The 13,749-nt window shown below is 32.9% G+C and overlaps 1 protein-coding gene across 1 annotated transcript; it reads right to left on the reverse strand.

The window, feature by feature from the left end:
* Positions 1-5,614: 5,614 nt before the first annotated feature.
* On the reverse strand, positions 5,615-12,442 carry LOC132266677 (uncharacterized). The gene is made up of 4 exons (XM_059767635.1): positions 12,137-12,442; positions 10,687-11,453; positions 9,792-10,217; positions 5,615-6,049 (listed from the first exon to the last, which is right to left on the reverse strand). The coding sequence occupies exons 2-4, from the start codon at positions 11,447-11,449 to the stop codon at positions 5,877-5,879; spliced, it is 1,362 nt and encodes a 453-aa protein (XP_059623618.1). The 5' UTR covers positions 11,450-11,453; positions 12,137-12,442; the 3' UTR covers positions 5,615-5,876.
* Between the last annotated feature and the right edge of the window lie 1,307 nt (positions 12,443-13,749).

The following is a 13,749-nucleotide window of genomic DNA, read 5'->3' on the forward strand; positions in this document are numbered from 1 at the left end:
ATATATACAGACATATACATACAGATATGATAAATGTACTTAATTCATAATGCACCTTTTCTTTTTTTCTTTTCTTTTTTTCTTTAAATTAGGTACACAAGTATTATTTCAATTTAAGAGTTAAGTGAAGCGCATTTAATAATAGAAAAAGGAAGTATGAATGAATATGGTCTTCCTGTATAAATAGCATATAGATATAGGTACTGCTATATATATATAAATTTTTAAACTTAATTTACTTATTTCGACAATCCAATCTATGCTGTGGCTTTGTAAATGATACATGTGCATAAATTTATCTGAAATGTAAAAGAATATACTAAAATGGGCTTAGCCAAGTGGTGTGTATATATATGTATATATATAATATATATATTCAATGAAAGATTGAGAATTAGAGTAGTTTGTATGTGAGTTTCATGTATTAAAAAGAAAAAACATGAAACAATATTTATTCATGCTAAATTTAGAAAGAATTGTCGATGTCAAGTTTTTGTTCTTCTTTGTTACTAAACTTTAGAGGTGGAATTGAATAATAATGTAAATTAAAATTCTTAAATAGTTAAAAAATAATAATTGAAAGTAACTAGAACTCCCTTATTGATCAATGTATCTCTTTTAGTTTCAAAAATAATAATGCCCTCTACGTTAGCATTGACTTTGACCCAAATGTATTATATGATAATTATACTCATTGTATTTTATTATTATTTATCATTACAACATATGGATAAAAATTATTTTTCTGACTTTCTAATTGTGAAAATGCCTATTAAGTAACTTGCAAGTATAACCGTAGATAATACTGTTCTTTTTGTCAATGTTAACTTTAACCAAATGTATTAAATGATAATTATATTCATTATACTTTTATAAATATTTATCATTACAACATAAGAACAAAAATGTCTCTTCAAATTTTCTCAGGACAGAAATGCGTTTTACGTAAATTTCAAGCATAATAATAGCAAATAAAAAAGAGCATGCATGAATAGTTTTATCCCCATTGGAGGAAAACCTTACGTCTTCTGTTGACCGACAACAAATTCTCAAAATCCTATGCTTGAATGCTTGAAGCAGGGAATAGTTCATAATTGAGGGAGTGAATTTCAAATCAATGTCGCTTTTTTTTTTTCTTTTTTTTTTTCATATTCCAATGTTGTAGACTAGATGTTATCAATTTTCATTAAAGAATAAATATACCAGCCTAAAAACTAGTCAGAATATATAATTATATAATGAAAGTCATCCAGTAAACATTAATATGTTCTTATATATAATTGATATCGCCCTAAATTTCTTTTATCTTACGCAATGCATTTCACTGGCTGTGAGTTAGTGATGTTTTTTCATCTTTCAAAATAGAATGCCGAGTATTCGGGTCTTTGTAGAAACAAAAAAAATAAGGATTTACTTAGTTTGAAACTCTGAAAACAATTTTCAATAATTCAAATAACAGAAAACTATTTTCAAAGAACTATAAAAGACAGTTTTCCGAAAACAGTTCTTTTCCTAATAGAAATTTTTTGTATAGTTTTTAATTTTCTAAAAACAGAATTTTTATTGAATTACAAACCAAGCAGACCTTAAGGGCCCGATTTGACATGCGATGTGTTTTAGGTATTACTTTTTTATCAATATTAAAACAAACGATTTTGTTGTTGGAGTGTTTTAAATAGAAATAGAAATCGAAATCATGTGTAATAACTAAAATTTATTTTAAAATATTTAAAAATTTATTTTAATTCCTCCGTTGCTATACCAAAATACAATATCATATCAATTTTGTGATATGGATTTTGACAAATATATATATATATATATATATATATATATATATATATTTGTTTGTGTGTGTTGCAGTGTTGCATGGTAATGTAGTTTGTATTATTGATGGTCAATCTAGCTCCTGCAATAAAGAGACAACGTGGCGGAGTCAAGGTTCCTATGGGGAATAGATGCCTGTAGGGGTGAGTAGTACTGGTGTACTATCACAAGATAACGACTGCTAGCTCTTACTTTTTTCTCCCAAATCACTGACAAAATTAGCTGTCTTAAATGTCTTCTCACCGCCCTGGACAATCTTTTCCCATTTTAAATCCAGATGTGGTACGTGAAATATTTTGCAATTAATGGTGCTAAAAAAATTATTTATTTTTATTTGATTTCAATAAATAATGTTCAACAATAATTCTAGTCGGTATTAAATTAAAATAAAATTTCTTGATTATTGTGTATTTATTTAAATAATTATGACATCATTTTGTAACAAAAATCGGCCAATGCAGTATTTTTAATTTTCTTATACAAATTCATGCAATACAAATACTTAGAGGATGTATCATGTATTTTATATGGAGATTTGGTAACAAAAATCGATGGAGATTTATATTATTATTATTATTATTTTATATACAAACTCATGCAGTACAAATACTTAGAGGATGTATATGAATTTTATATGAAAATGCAACGCTACAATACAACTGAATCAAGAATGTAATATTTTTATTTTTTACATTATTGTTACATACTTGTATCATAATTGTTGGTCTTGTTATTAATAACAAGTCTTTTTTGACATGTATGTAATAATTCAAACCTTTAACTTAATAGGTTGTGATCGGTAATTCATTGATTTTATCGAGAGATGATAAAGAAAGAAAATTCTTGGTTGATCTAATTATGTTGTGTTGAATTCATAGTGATTATTTATCAATATCAAATAATGACTCCAGTTATTAAACGATTAAATAACTTGGAGTAATTTAAAAAGTTTCTAATGAACCATGAATTCAACACATCTTTTTTTTTTTGTAAGAAGATAGATATTCTTTATTCATTCACAAAACTTCATGTGGGCTAACAGTTTTCATTTTCTATATCATGAAAAATCATTTTCGGTTTACCCTTATTCCCCTCTAAGGGTATTTTAGTGATAAGTTCTATATGAACTAAACGATCCTATTAATTATATTTGAATTGATCAAATCAAGCTCCAATAGTTATAAAATTTTGGTTGGAAGTTGAGTTAATTATATTTACTTATGTATCTGGAAAAAATTAAAAAATCTACCTTTGCTACCGTGCTCGGAATCCCGTATTCGAGTCTTGAATCTTCCTCCCCCTCCCTTCCCCTTACTCTTAACTATTAACTCCTCACATTCTTACCATGAAAAAAAAAAAAAAAAAAAAAAAAAAAAAATTATATATACATATATTAATCATAATAAAGTAATAGTTAAAGATGGAATTAAATGATTAACTTTCTGTCCAAATCTAACATAAGATTATTTATACCTTTTTAGTCCTTTGCCTTCCGGAAAGCAAAAAAAGATTTGATAACTTGTAATTGAAATCTATTTCTTGATCTTTTTGAAATTCGAACTGACCTGTCCAATTAAGTAAAAGATGTTCATGGTGATAATATAATTTGGACAACAGACAGTACAAAATGAATACTGTACTCATCATGCGTGCAATCTCCATTTTCTTTAGTCAAAGTTTAGGAGAAAAAAGGATTACTTTTTTCTGAGCAACATGTGTACCTGCCTATTGCATTCTATAACAAACTGAGCTTTGTGATCATCAAACAAGTCAGATAAGAAAAGAATATATACTCAAGATATTAGAAATTCGAATGAAAGCCCATGCCACCAATTATGGTTGCAATATCTTCTACCCTAACATCTCAAATCAGCCTTAACTTCACCAAACCTTCCAAGCATCATGAGTTAATTTACTACTCTACCGGTTAGAGTTACATGTTCGAGTCTGGTTTGTAATTATGTTTTTATCTTTATATATATATATATATATATATATATATTTTGTATACAATAAACTTGTCTTTCAATGGTAGAATGAAAATTTGAAAGTTATAAAATTGTTGACATGAATATTTTTTTGTCATTGGCTATTAACAAATAGAAGGTATGTGCTATTTCAATACAAATATCAAGGAAGATAGTGTAATTTCGCAAATAAGGGGGAGGTATGTGTATATTTACGATAATTTACCCATAAATATATATATATATATATATATGAGATAATATATGCAGCTCCACTAGGGTAGGGGGGTCGTCTAAATTTCAAAGGGGATAGAGTAATGGGGTCCATTTGTTCCATAGTTTCAGCACCTTGACTTTATTATTTTTCTCTAAGAATATAAATTACCACGATTGTGTATGCGTAAAAGCTTCATTATTTAGATTATTGATATCCCAAAAGAAATAAAGAAAATGTCAAAAGGTTGAAAGGATGGTCTAGTCGTGTAAAACTGCTTTCCTTTCGCTTTGGAATCTGCAATCAGCCGTGAAAGTTATGTAGGAGATATGGTGGGTAATCGATAATATTAAACATAATAATATAGAATGACTTGGAAAGTGATTTTAATTCAAAGATAGAAGGCTTTTATAGGACAATAATTCAACTTTCTTACTTGTAAAGACCTTGGAATATTTGTAAAGGCCATTGGTGCTACTTCAGTTTTTGATGTAAACCCACCTCCATGCTTAATGTTGGTTTCTTTCTTCTTTAATGCATAGAATCTGCCGTCTTCATCAGCGCTACGTATAGATGACAATGACCAGTTGGTTCTTTCTTTGATACTCCACTCCATATATATATATATATATATCATTTTAGAACAGCTCGAGAATAATTTAATGTTCCATTTAAAGCACCGAATTGTGTGATTCAAATAGGAGGAAATTTAATTCAAACTTTAAACCAAATTTCTTCCGATTCCAATTCCAAAGTCCCAATTACGTGCTCCCAAATACTGCAAGTAAATTTGACCTCCAATGATAAATCATATACTTGGACCTCTTATTTTCCCATATGAAAGAGGTTTGTTCTTTAGGTACATGTCCTCCACTTGAGTCCAACTCGAACTCAACACAAACACACACGGTTACCTGTACAATCCAACTCTCGGTTGAAGATGAACTAGACCAGATTCTATTGCAATGGAGGACTAGCTGTCACTATCCTGTAAACTGAATAGCAAAGTCTAGGTTAGCTTTCCGAACGACGGTCTAGGACTAGCTATCACTATGCTGTAAGCTGAATAGCAAAGTCTAGGTTAGCTTTCTAAACCACAGTCCAGTGCACTAAGAGGGTGTAGATCGCCTCCTACAAGGGGTGGGGTCCACACCCCCCATCGGGAAATCCCCACCCTCCCTCTCCCTCTAGTGCACAGGACGGGATCCAAATTCTCTGCAGAACTAACAAGTTTCTATCATGTCAAGTAAATTAAAAACGAAAACTCATATTTCAGAATACCATGTTTAGAAGAAACGATCAGGCGGAGGTAGCTTCCGAAGCAGTTATGACAGACACCACAGAGCTAACCTGTGACACACAAAGCATAAACACCTTGAAATTTAAGGTCAATGAAATGTCAAAGAGACATAGCGAACTGCAAAATCAAGTTCATTCGTAAACTTATGAGATACCAATTAGAATCCAAAACTACTCATGTAAGCATAATCTAATCTAATCCACATTACCGTTTGCAGAACCATCTCGGTTGACTTGGATGTGCAGAGGAATTTAGTTATTCCTTGTGCTCTGTCCGAATGCTTGCAGATTCTATAGCACAAAATCATGAGGAAACCTGATTTTTACATACAGAGACTGATCCAATATATGATTCATAACCTAACTATATATTGCCATTTGAAGGCACAACTTTAAGAACAAAAAAATTATTATGCAGGAACTATACACATCCTGCAATGGCAGAAAATAGGCAACCAGAAAAGAAAGCTCGATGTTTTAATATTCACAAGATGGCATATTTGACCTCTCGTTCACTTATTTCTTCTTCTATGACATTTCATTCAGCTAGCTATTTAACAGGAAGCCCGTCATTCGGTTGGATGGTCACCTTCAGGTGATTGGTTGGTAGAAGACGATCCTTTTCCTGTTGGAAGGTAAGACCATGCCAAGGCAGCAGTGCCAAGTGTAATTGTAGCAGCAATCGAACCCCAAACCCACCTCTGCCTTCTCTTCCTTCGTTGCCTAAGCCGTCGTGTCGTCTCTACACAAGTCAAATGACATAAAAATATTTAAAATATTCTATGTTAAGCAGCAACGAAAATTACGGAAATTTCAAGGATGCCCTCACATACCCCATGCATACACATCAACTCAATCCAGTAATCTTCAATCCAAATTGCACAAGCACATGAAATAAATAATAACAATAAAGAGCAACTCATAAACAAGCAAAAGTGGTAAAAGCGGTTGTGCTGGGAGAAACTGCCCATACGAAATGCTTTTTTGGGATTCCTAACCTCCTAGCAAGATGCAGTATAACTTCTTTTCATTTTCTCTCTTAATTTTTTTTCACTTTTTATCTTCTCCCCTTTTTTTATTTATCTATATTATTATTGTTTTGGCAGAAGAGGGGGGTGGGGAGGAGATTTGTTAAACAAAATTCAATATTTTGGCATCTTATTCCAACACAGCGCAGATGGCAATAGAAAATAATTTCATCAGTCTTTCAGCAGTGTTTAACAACAGAACAACAAAAACATGTATCACAAATTCACAATTCAGAAAATTCACATCCAAAAGGTCGTTCATTTTGGAACCATCAAGAATGCCACTCGGTCCCAAGTCAAAGTTCAAAGTTTGGGAATCAGTCAGCCATTACTCTGAATTCAGATTCACATTAGATACCCAAGCCAAACAATCAAAATATAGTGGGCATGACATTCCGAAATTTGGCAAAACAAGAAAATATTTGGAAAATTTTCATATTTTTATATCACTAGGCTAAATAATCAGGGTTTTTATTTTTTTTTATTTTAAGTCTAAATATTCAGGAATTCAATTAAGTATAACCTCATAATTACATGTCGGATATAAGTAAAGCAATAAAAGCAACTGTTGCCAAAAAGTACACTGTTGATTCACTAATTTAAAGCAGTCCCCAAATGATAATGATTTAAAATCACGGCCCTTCTTATCAGAATATCTAGATGATTTCAGATATGCGAAGTTAAAATATAACAGTGTAGTTTATTACACGGTATGACAAGACCAAATATGTGCCATTTCCATGGCAAACAAAGTGATTATTTTGTTTTTGGAAGTTCAAACAAAGTGATTATTCCTTCTCAATACGAAGAAGGTTTTGTAGGTTGTCAAGCTAAACACATTAAAGAAACCTGTGGACATGCAAGAAAAAATCATGCAATACACAATGCCATAATCCAACCCAAGCATAACATAAACTTGACAGTTCTAATATGTCCAGCTTATAGTTAAGCCAGCCCTATAGCAAAGTGACAAGACTGTGAAGAAAAGAAATGCTTTCTATCAGACAAATATAAAATTGCAATTAATATTAAAATAAAGCAAGTCAGATTGAGGAACTATGAACTGCTGGTTCTTTTAAAATTAAAATATTGACATGATCACATTATATCCTCGTAATTTCAAGTACAGTTCTTCGTTTCTTAATAGACTTATGATAACTATTGGATTTAGTGTCCTTTTAATGTTTATCAGTAACCATGCATGCCAAAACTATCTGTCGACAACACATGCTAAATTAGATTTCAATTTTAATATTTTATAAAGAAAAATGTGAGCTTTCTGCAGACACATACCAATATGCAACAGGCTTGATATTTAATATGCATGGCGAGGAAAATAGAGCATCTAATGGAAATTTCAGCTTGCCAAAATGTAACCCCTATGAAAAGTTAATAGGGGGTTACAAGTAGCAAGTTGATCATGACTATTAAGAACGCAGTCTTACAATATCAAAATTTCATAGTACGTTGGCAGCATAGATCATGGATATATCCACACAACCCCCCCCCCCCCCCCAAAAAAAATAATAATAATAATAATAATAAATAAATAATATTTATGGACCCCAAATTTGTAATGGTATTTCATCTGAAGATTATGATGAACTAAGTAATAATCACACTTTTTAACCATAAGCACTATTGTGATAATAAAATATAAGCACAATTTCTTACTTCAGAAAAAATATGATCGGATTCATCATCGTTATCCTTGCCTTGTCCAATATGGATGGGGTGGGACACACGATTTCCCTTCCCCCCCTCCTCTTTCTATATACGTCACGTTTTCTCTTAGATTTAATTTTTTCAAATCATTTTTAATTACTTCATCTCATGTGAGCTTTGGTCAGCCTCTTTGTGGCTTACCTTCTAGGCAAACAACTCTTCCTCTTTTAACAGGTGCATCATTGGGTCTACGCTGAATATATCCATACCACCCAAGTCTACTTTCCTTAATTTTCAAGCCTCTTGATTCTAATGCATTTCTCCATAGTTCTAATTTTGCTAAAGTTTCCTTAAAGTATCTATTAATAATATGCTATCCGCAAATAACATACACCGTGAGATTTTTTCTTGTATATCTTTTGTTATTTTGTCTAATACCATCACAAATAGGTATGGATTCAACACCGATCCTTGGTGTAATCCCATTTTTACAAGGAAGTCACTAATTTCCCAACATGTAGTTTTATAAGGAAGTAACTAGTTTCTCCGCATGTAGTGTTAACTCCAGTCAATGTCTCACTATACATACCTTGAATAAGATTTATAAGTTTTATAGGTACTTGTTTTCTTTGTAAGGCCCACTAAATTATGTCCCTTGGCACTCTATCATACGCCTTCTCTAAATCTATGAAAATCATATGCAAGTTTTGTTTACTCCTATATTGTCCTATTAGTTGTCGTATTAAGTATATGGCTTTCATAGTGGACCTACTTGGCATAAACCTGAATAGGTTATCCGATCAGATTCTTATAAGTAAATGGTATTCAATTTGTGACATCTCTTATCCGGTGACTTTGTTTCTCACTTCTCTTTTCATTTATGAACTTATATATTCTTTTAAAAATGTCAAAGGTCATTACACAGTATGGTCCAGTTAATAGAGGAGGGGAGGGTGGACTGGATACAGAATAATCTTCGGCATATTTGCACAAAGTGACTGCTCTTACGATTTGAACATGCATTCTCACCCTTGAAAACCTGATCATTTTAGTAGTGCACCAAACAATGGCCCCTATTCTTCTTTCAAATGTATTTATATATACATTTATATAAATCAGTATGGTTAGTGGTTGTCTAACAATATGCTGATATGCCCAAGGCATGAAACATTAAAAACTTGATGCGAATGCTTGCACATATACAACGCAGACCTGCCAATGCACCATTGTATATGAGGAAGCAAAAGGTCTAATATGCCCAACCTAGGATACTTATGGTTCAAACGTTCAAAAAATCAACAAAGGGCTGAAAAGGCTAATTCAATTTACTATTCCTCCACCATACTGAATCTTAAATTAAGACCCATGGTTCCATCAAAGTAGTGGAACTTTTCCCAGATTGTTCAAGAACAGGCCCATTCATTGAAGTGTCCACAGTGATCCATAGGCAGGTCACAAAATGAGTAGACTCAAAAATCGTCTAATCAGTAGACAGGAAAATATATTTATATACATTAAAAAAAAGTTGATGATGTTTTAATGGAAACTTCACTGCCACGCATGTTTTTATTTATCCATGATCTATTTGTGTAAGTTGTATGTGCACCAGCGTCACCAGTGCGTTCTGATTTTACAAGCAGGATATCAGGTTGAACAAAAAAAACGTATGATCATACAGGATACTATATGAAGCAGAAATAAATAAAACCCATCCAAGAATATCAAGAAAAAAGAGAACAACTATGTTTGAGGTGAGAAATAGAAATTATAAAAACTATGAGGTAATCTCACCTACTGCTTCCTGGTTCCTCTGAGACATCTCTCTATTCACGGCCTCATAATAATGCAATCTGTCACATAGCCGAGCAATCTCAAAGTTCTTTAATTCTATCTGAGCATCCATCTCCATCTCAACCTCAGCCTTTGCAGTTCCCCTACCAATGGAATTTGACACAAACCGAGCAAAATAGACTTGGCGGCTGACCTCTTCTGCAGGATCAACTTCCTGTTGGTCATGCTCTGTTAAATCCGCAGGAAGTGTAATGCCCACAAGAGATAACTGATCCCGAATCCTCAGCCACTGGCTTTGCGTATTACTCAGGTCTTCTTCTGCTTGCTTCCGCTTCTCAATCTCCATCAATAAACTCAATCTTATATCACGCAATTCAGCTTCAACATCACGCAGAGAAAGCTGCGGTGCACTCTCAGAGGATAATTCTTCAGTAAGTAAAAAAGGCAAGTAAGCCTTCCAATATTGCAAATTGGTAACAAAAATAAGATTGCTTTTTTTTTTTTTTTTTTCTCGGTAAAAAGATTGCTATGTTACTATAGTGTATAACTCTAATAAAATCATTGACGGTAACAACTATTATAAAGTTTGGAACAATAATGTTTGAAAGGAGAGTGGGATGGGGAGTTCATAACATCTATAAACACTTACAATATGGTAAAACATAATGTGACCCCATGCAAATCCTTGACGAGTATTTCTCTTCAATTAACATTCTACACTTCTATTTTATATGCAAGAAAGAAAGCATGAAGATAGCACACAAACATATGTCAAGATACTCACAGACGAAGAAAAACAACTAAGCATGTTGTCATGTATCCAAATACTCTCTACCAATATCTTTAGAAAATAAAGAGATAAAACATATAAATTCCAGAAGCAAAGCCCAGGTACCTTCCCAAGCATCATAAAACTCTGCCATTGGAGTAGCGAGATTCAAGGACCGTTCCACCCCACTACTACTCTCTGCTTCAGTGCTCTTAACACTCATTGATTCCTGAGGATCAAGGAAATCCTCAACCTCACCTTCTCGTTCCAAATTGAATGCTACAGTCTTCACAGGGCCCCTTTTCTCGGGCAGACCATTAGAGAAATCGTTGCTTCCATGCTCCCCATCATAAACATCATTAACATGCTCCTCATCAATAGTACTAGGAACGGTGACCTTAAAAGTAACATCCTTGGTCGAATCAGCAACCTGCTTCTCTGCATTTTTTGAATTCTCAGTTATATCCTTTCCATCCAGAGCTTCTTGGCGAGTAGCAACATCGTCCACAGAGGAGCTCTTGAGGAGGCGTGGCCCACGCCGCTTGTGATTGATGATGTAAGGTGATGGAGGGAATGAAGATGGAGAGTCTGGCAGTGGGGTTGGCTCAGGAGTGGCATAGAGTGCCGGTGATATCTGAGCCCAATGGTGTTTCTTATCTAAAGCTGTAGTGATTGATGTAGTATTTCTTCTCTCCAGCTTCGAGTTCGGAACACTCATTCCCCTCACTGGCTTCAAGACAGGAATACTCATTCCCCTCTCCAGCTTCGAATTAGAAGTATTGCTTCTCTTCTCCATTTTCGTACCAGGAGCATTCTTTGCTGCTTCCATGGATTTCGAAGCCCCTGGTTCTATTAACCTATCCAAAGCTATCGCGGTATAGGTTGGCATGACTCTGCATCATACAATTTAACTTATTTAAATATTTTTCATCATAATCACCACAAAAGAACACAGAAAAATGCTATGCATAACAGCTGCAAAGTAATAAAAAAATGCAAATTTATCAATTAGTTAAATTTACACTATTTTGATCTGAGAATCAAAGCTCTGGCACTTAAATGGACAGAGACAAGAAATTTCCGATTCCTCTTCTTTCCCACAGTTTTCTTATCAACCAAACGGTACGTACAAATTAAACCTCGGAACATAAATAAAAACAAAGAACACAGAAAGGTGCTATGCATAACAGCTGCAGCAATAGTTAAATTTTCACTATTTTGAGCTGAGAAACAAAACTCTCCCACTTAAATGCACAGAGGGGGGAAATTTCCGATGCCTTTTCTTTCTGTCAGTTTTCTCATCAACCAAACAGTATGTACGTACATATTAAAGCACGGAACCAAATAAAGAGAGAGCGTCAAACTGAAGGTATCGGAACCCTAATTCGAAATTATTCAAATTCAAACCTCAAAAACATCAATCTGAACACAATACAAATATATATACATATATAATAAAATTAGCACAATAAAATTCTACATAAAACCGCCTGAAGTCTATGATACGCATAGATAACAAAAACATACATATGCAATATATATATATACACACACACATAGAGAGAGAGAGTTTTACCTTGGGAAATGGAAGTAAGATGGTAGAGGAAACCCTAGGTATGGTTGGTTGGGTGGAATTAGGGATGAGGCATGAATCGGTGGGTGAATGAATGAATGAAGTGAGTATGAATATGAAAATGATGAATCAACACATATTTGATTGACGACTTCTGCTCCCTAACCCTTGGAAAAGGAGAGGAAGCTCTTTATTCTAACGGACCTCGCTGTCCTTTTCTCTCTCTAGCTTTCTCTCTCCTCTCTGGTTATGTTATGGTTATGGTTATGGTTATGGTTATGTTCGTCAAGCTCCACCCGCAAATATTTCGAAATATAATACTGCTTTTTTCTCTATTTTTAGAACTTTGTAGGCTTTGGGTAGATATTTAGATATTTAGATATTTGGACGGATAAAGATAAAATGATAGTTTTATCTTCTTTCACAATAAATTACGAAAACAAATAAAATTCTTTTGATAATACAATGTATAAGGTAGTCACCGTGAATAGCTTCACCCACCTGACTTATTATGTGTCCTAATAAAAAAAATAACACTTCAAATTTAATAACAAAATAAGCATAATAGTAAATAAATAAATAAGCTTGATTAACCCATTTTAATTGAAAGGCTCTACACATTTTATTCAAAGATCTATTTTATCTATAAAAAAACTTGCACTCGAAAGCATATATCAACCATAAATCAGAGCTAATGGTCAAGTGGAATCAATAGTTTAACTTCTGATAACGTCGCCCGAAAAATTAGTCCCAGTTGCACCTATAGCTCTTGCTTGCCTATTAATTGATATATTTGGACCATTTGATATTACACATAATCTTCCCTCTTTTATGCGTAATAAAACTCAACCTAGGCCATCAAGAACATAAATTAAGAAAAAAAAAATTGAAAATACTAGCTTATTGAATGATGATTGAAAACCCTATTCTAAAAATTAAACTTTAAATGTGCAAAGCAAAAAATTAAATCATACTTTCACTACAAGACCTAGTTGAATTTACAATTCTTGCTTTCCTCTTGAGTGATGATGTTCAATGAAACACGAAATAAAAAAGAAAAATAACCCAAACACAAATCAAACATACTTGCTCATTGATTGATGATGTCCCATGGAGGTGAGAAAAAGAAGAATAGTGGAGAGAGGAGAGCGTGGGTTTGAGAAGTCATGAAAAATAGAAAGAAAAGAGAAAAGACGATAACGTAATTAAAACGGGTTGATCTGGTTTTCTTTTCACTTTTTATTATTTTGTTATTAAAGTTGAATTATTTTGTTATTAAAGTTGATATGTTATTTTTTTATTTGGACACATAACAGGTTAGTAGGATGAAACTACTCACCCGTGAGTAGTTAAACATTGTCAAAAAAAAAATATAAATAAATAAATAAAAAGGTAGTATTTTCATCATGTTTGACAAGTAATCCAAATCCTCTTGGAGACACATACACACAAAGAGAGATATATATATATATATATATATATATATTCTTCGGTATTTTGTATTGCAATTTCAACCAAACAAACCAGCTCATTTCTCTTAAAAATATGAAATGAGATGTTTTGATTACATCATATTTCTCATAATAATTCGAAAGGAGGTGTTTTGATTGGGTTTG

Source organism: Cornus florida, unplaced genomic scaffold (genome assembly GCF_030987335.1).
Source record: "Cornus florida cultivar Cherokee Brave unplaced genomic scaffold, ASM3098733v1 CherokeeBrave_3.0.0_Hap2_Chr07, whole genome shotgun sequence".
Classification (NCBI taxonomy): Eukaryota; Viridiplantae; Streptophyta; class Magnoliopsida; order Cornales; family Cornaceae; genus Cornus; species Cornus florida.

Coding starts and splice junctions, on each gene's coding strand:
- LOC132266677 (XM_059767635.1), bottom strand. CDS start 11,449: ATGCCAACCTATACCGCGATAGCTTTGGATAGGTTAATAGAACCAGGG. Junction 10,218..10,686: donor GTTTTATGATGCTTGGGAAG/GTACCTGGGCTT, acceptor TACTTACTGAAG/AATTATCCTCTGAGAGTGCA. Junction 6,050..9,791: donor GAGGAACCAGGAAGCAGTAG/GTGAGATTACCT, acceptor TGACTTGTGTAG/AGACGACACGACGGCTTAGG.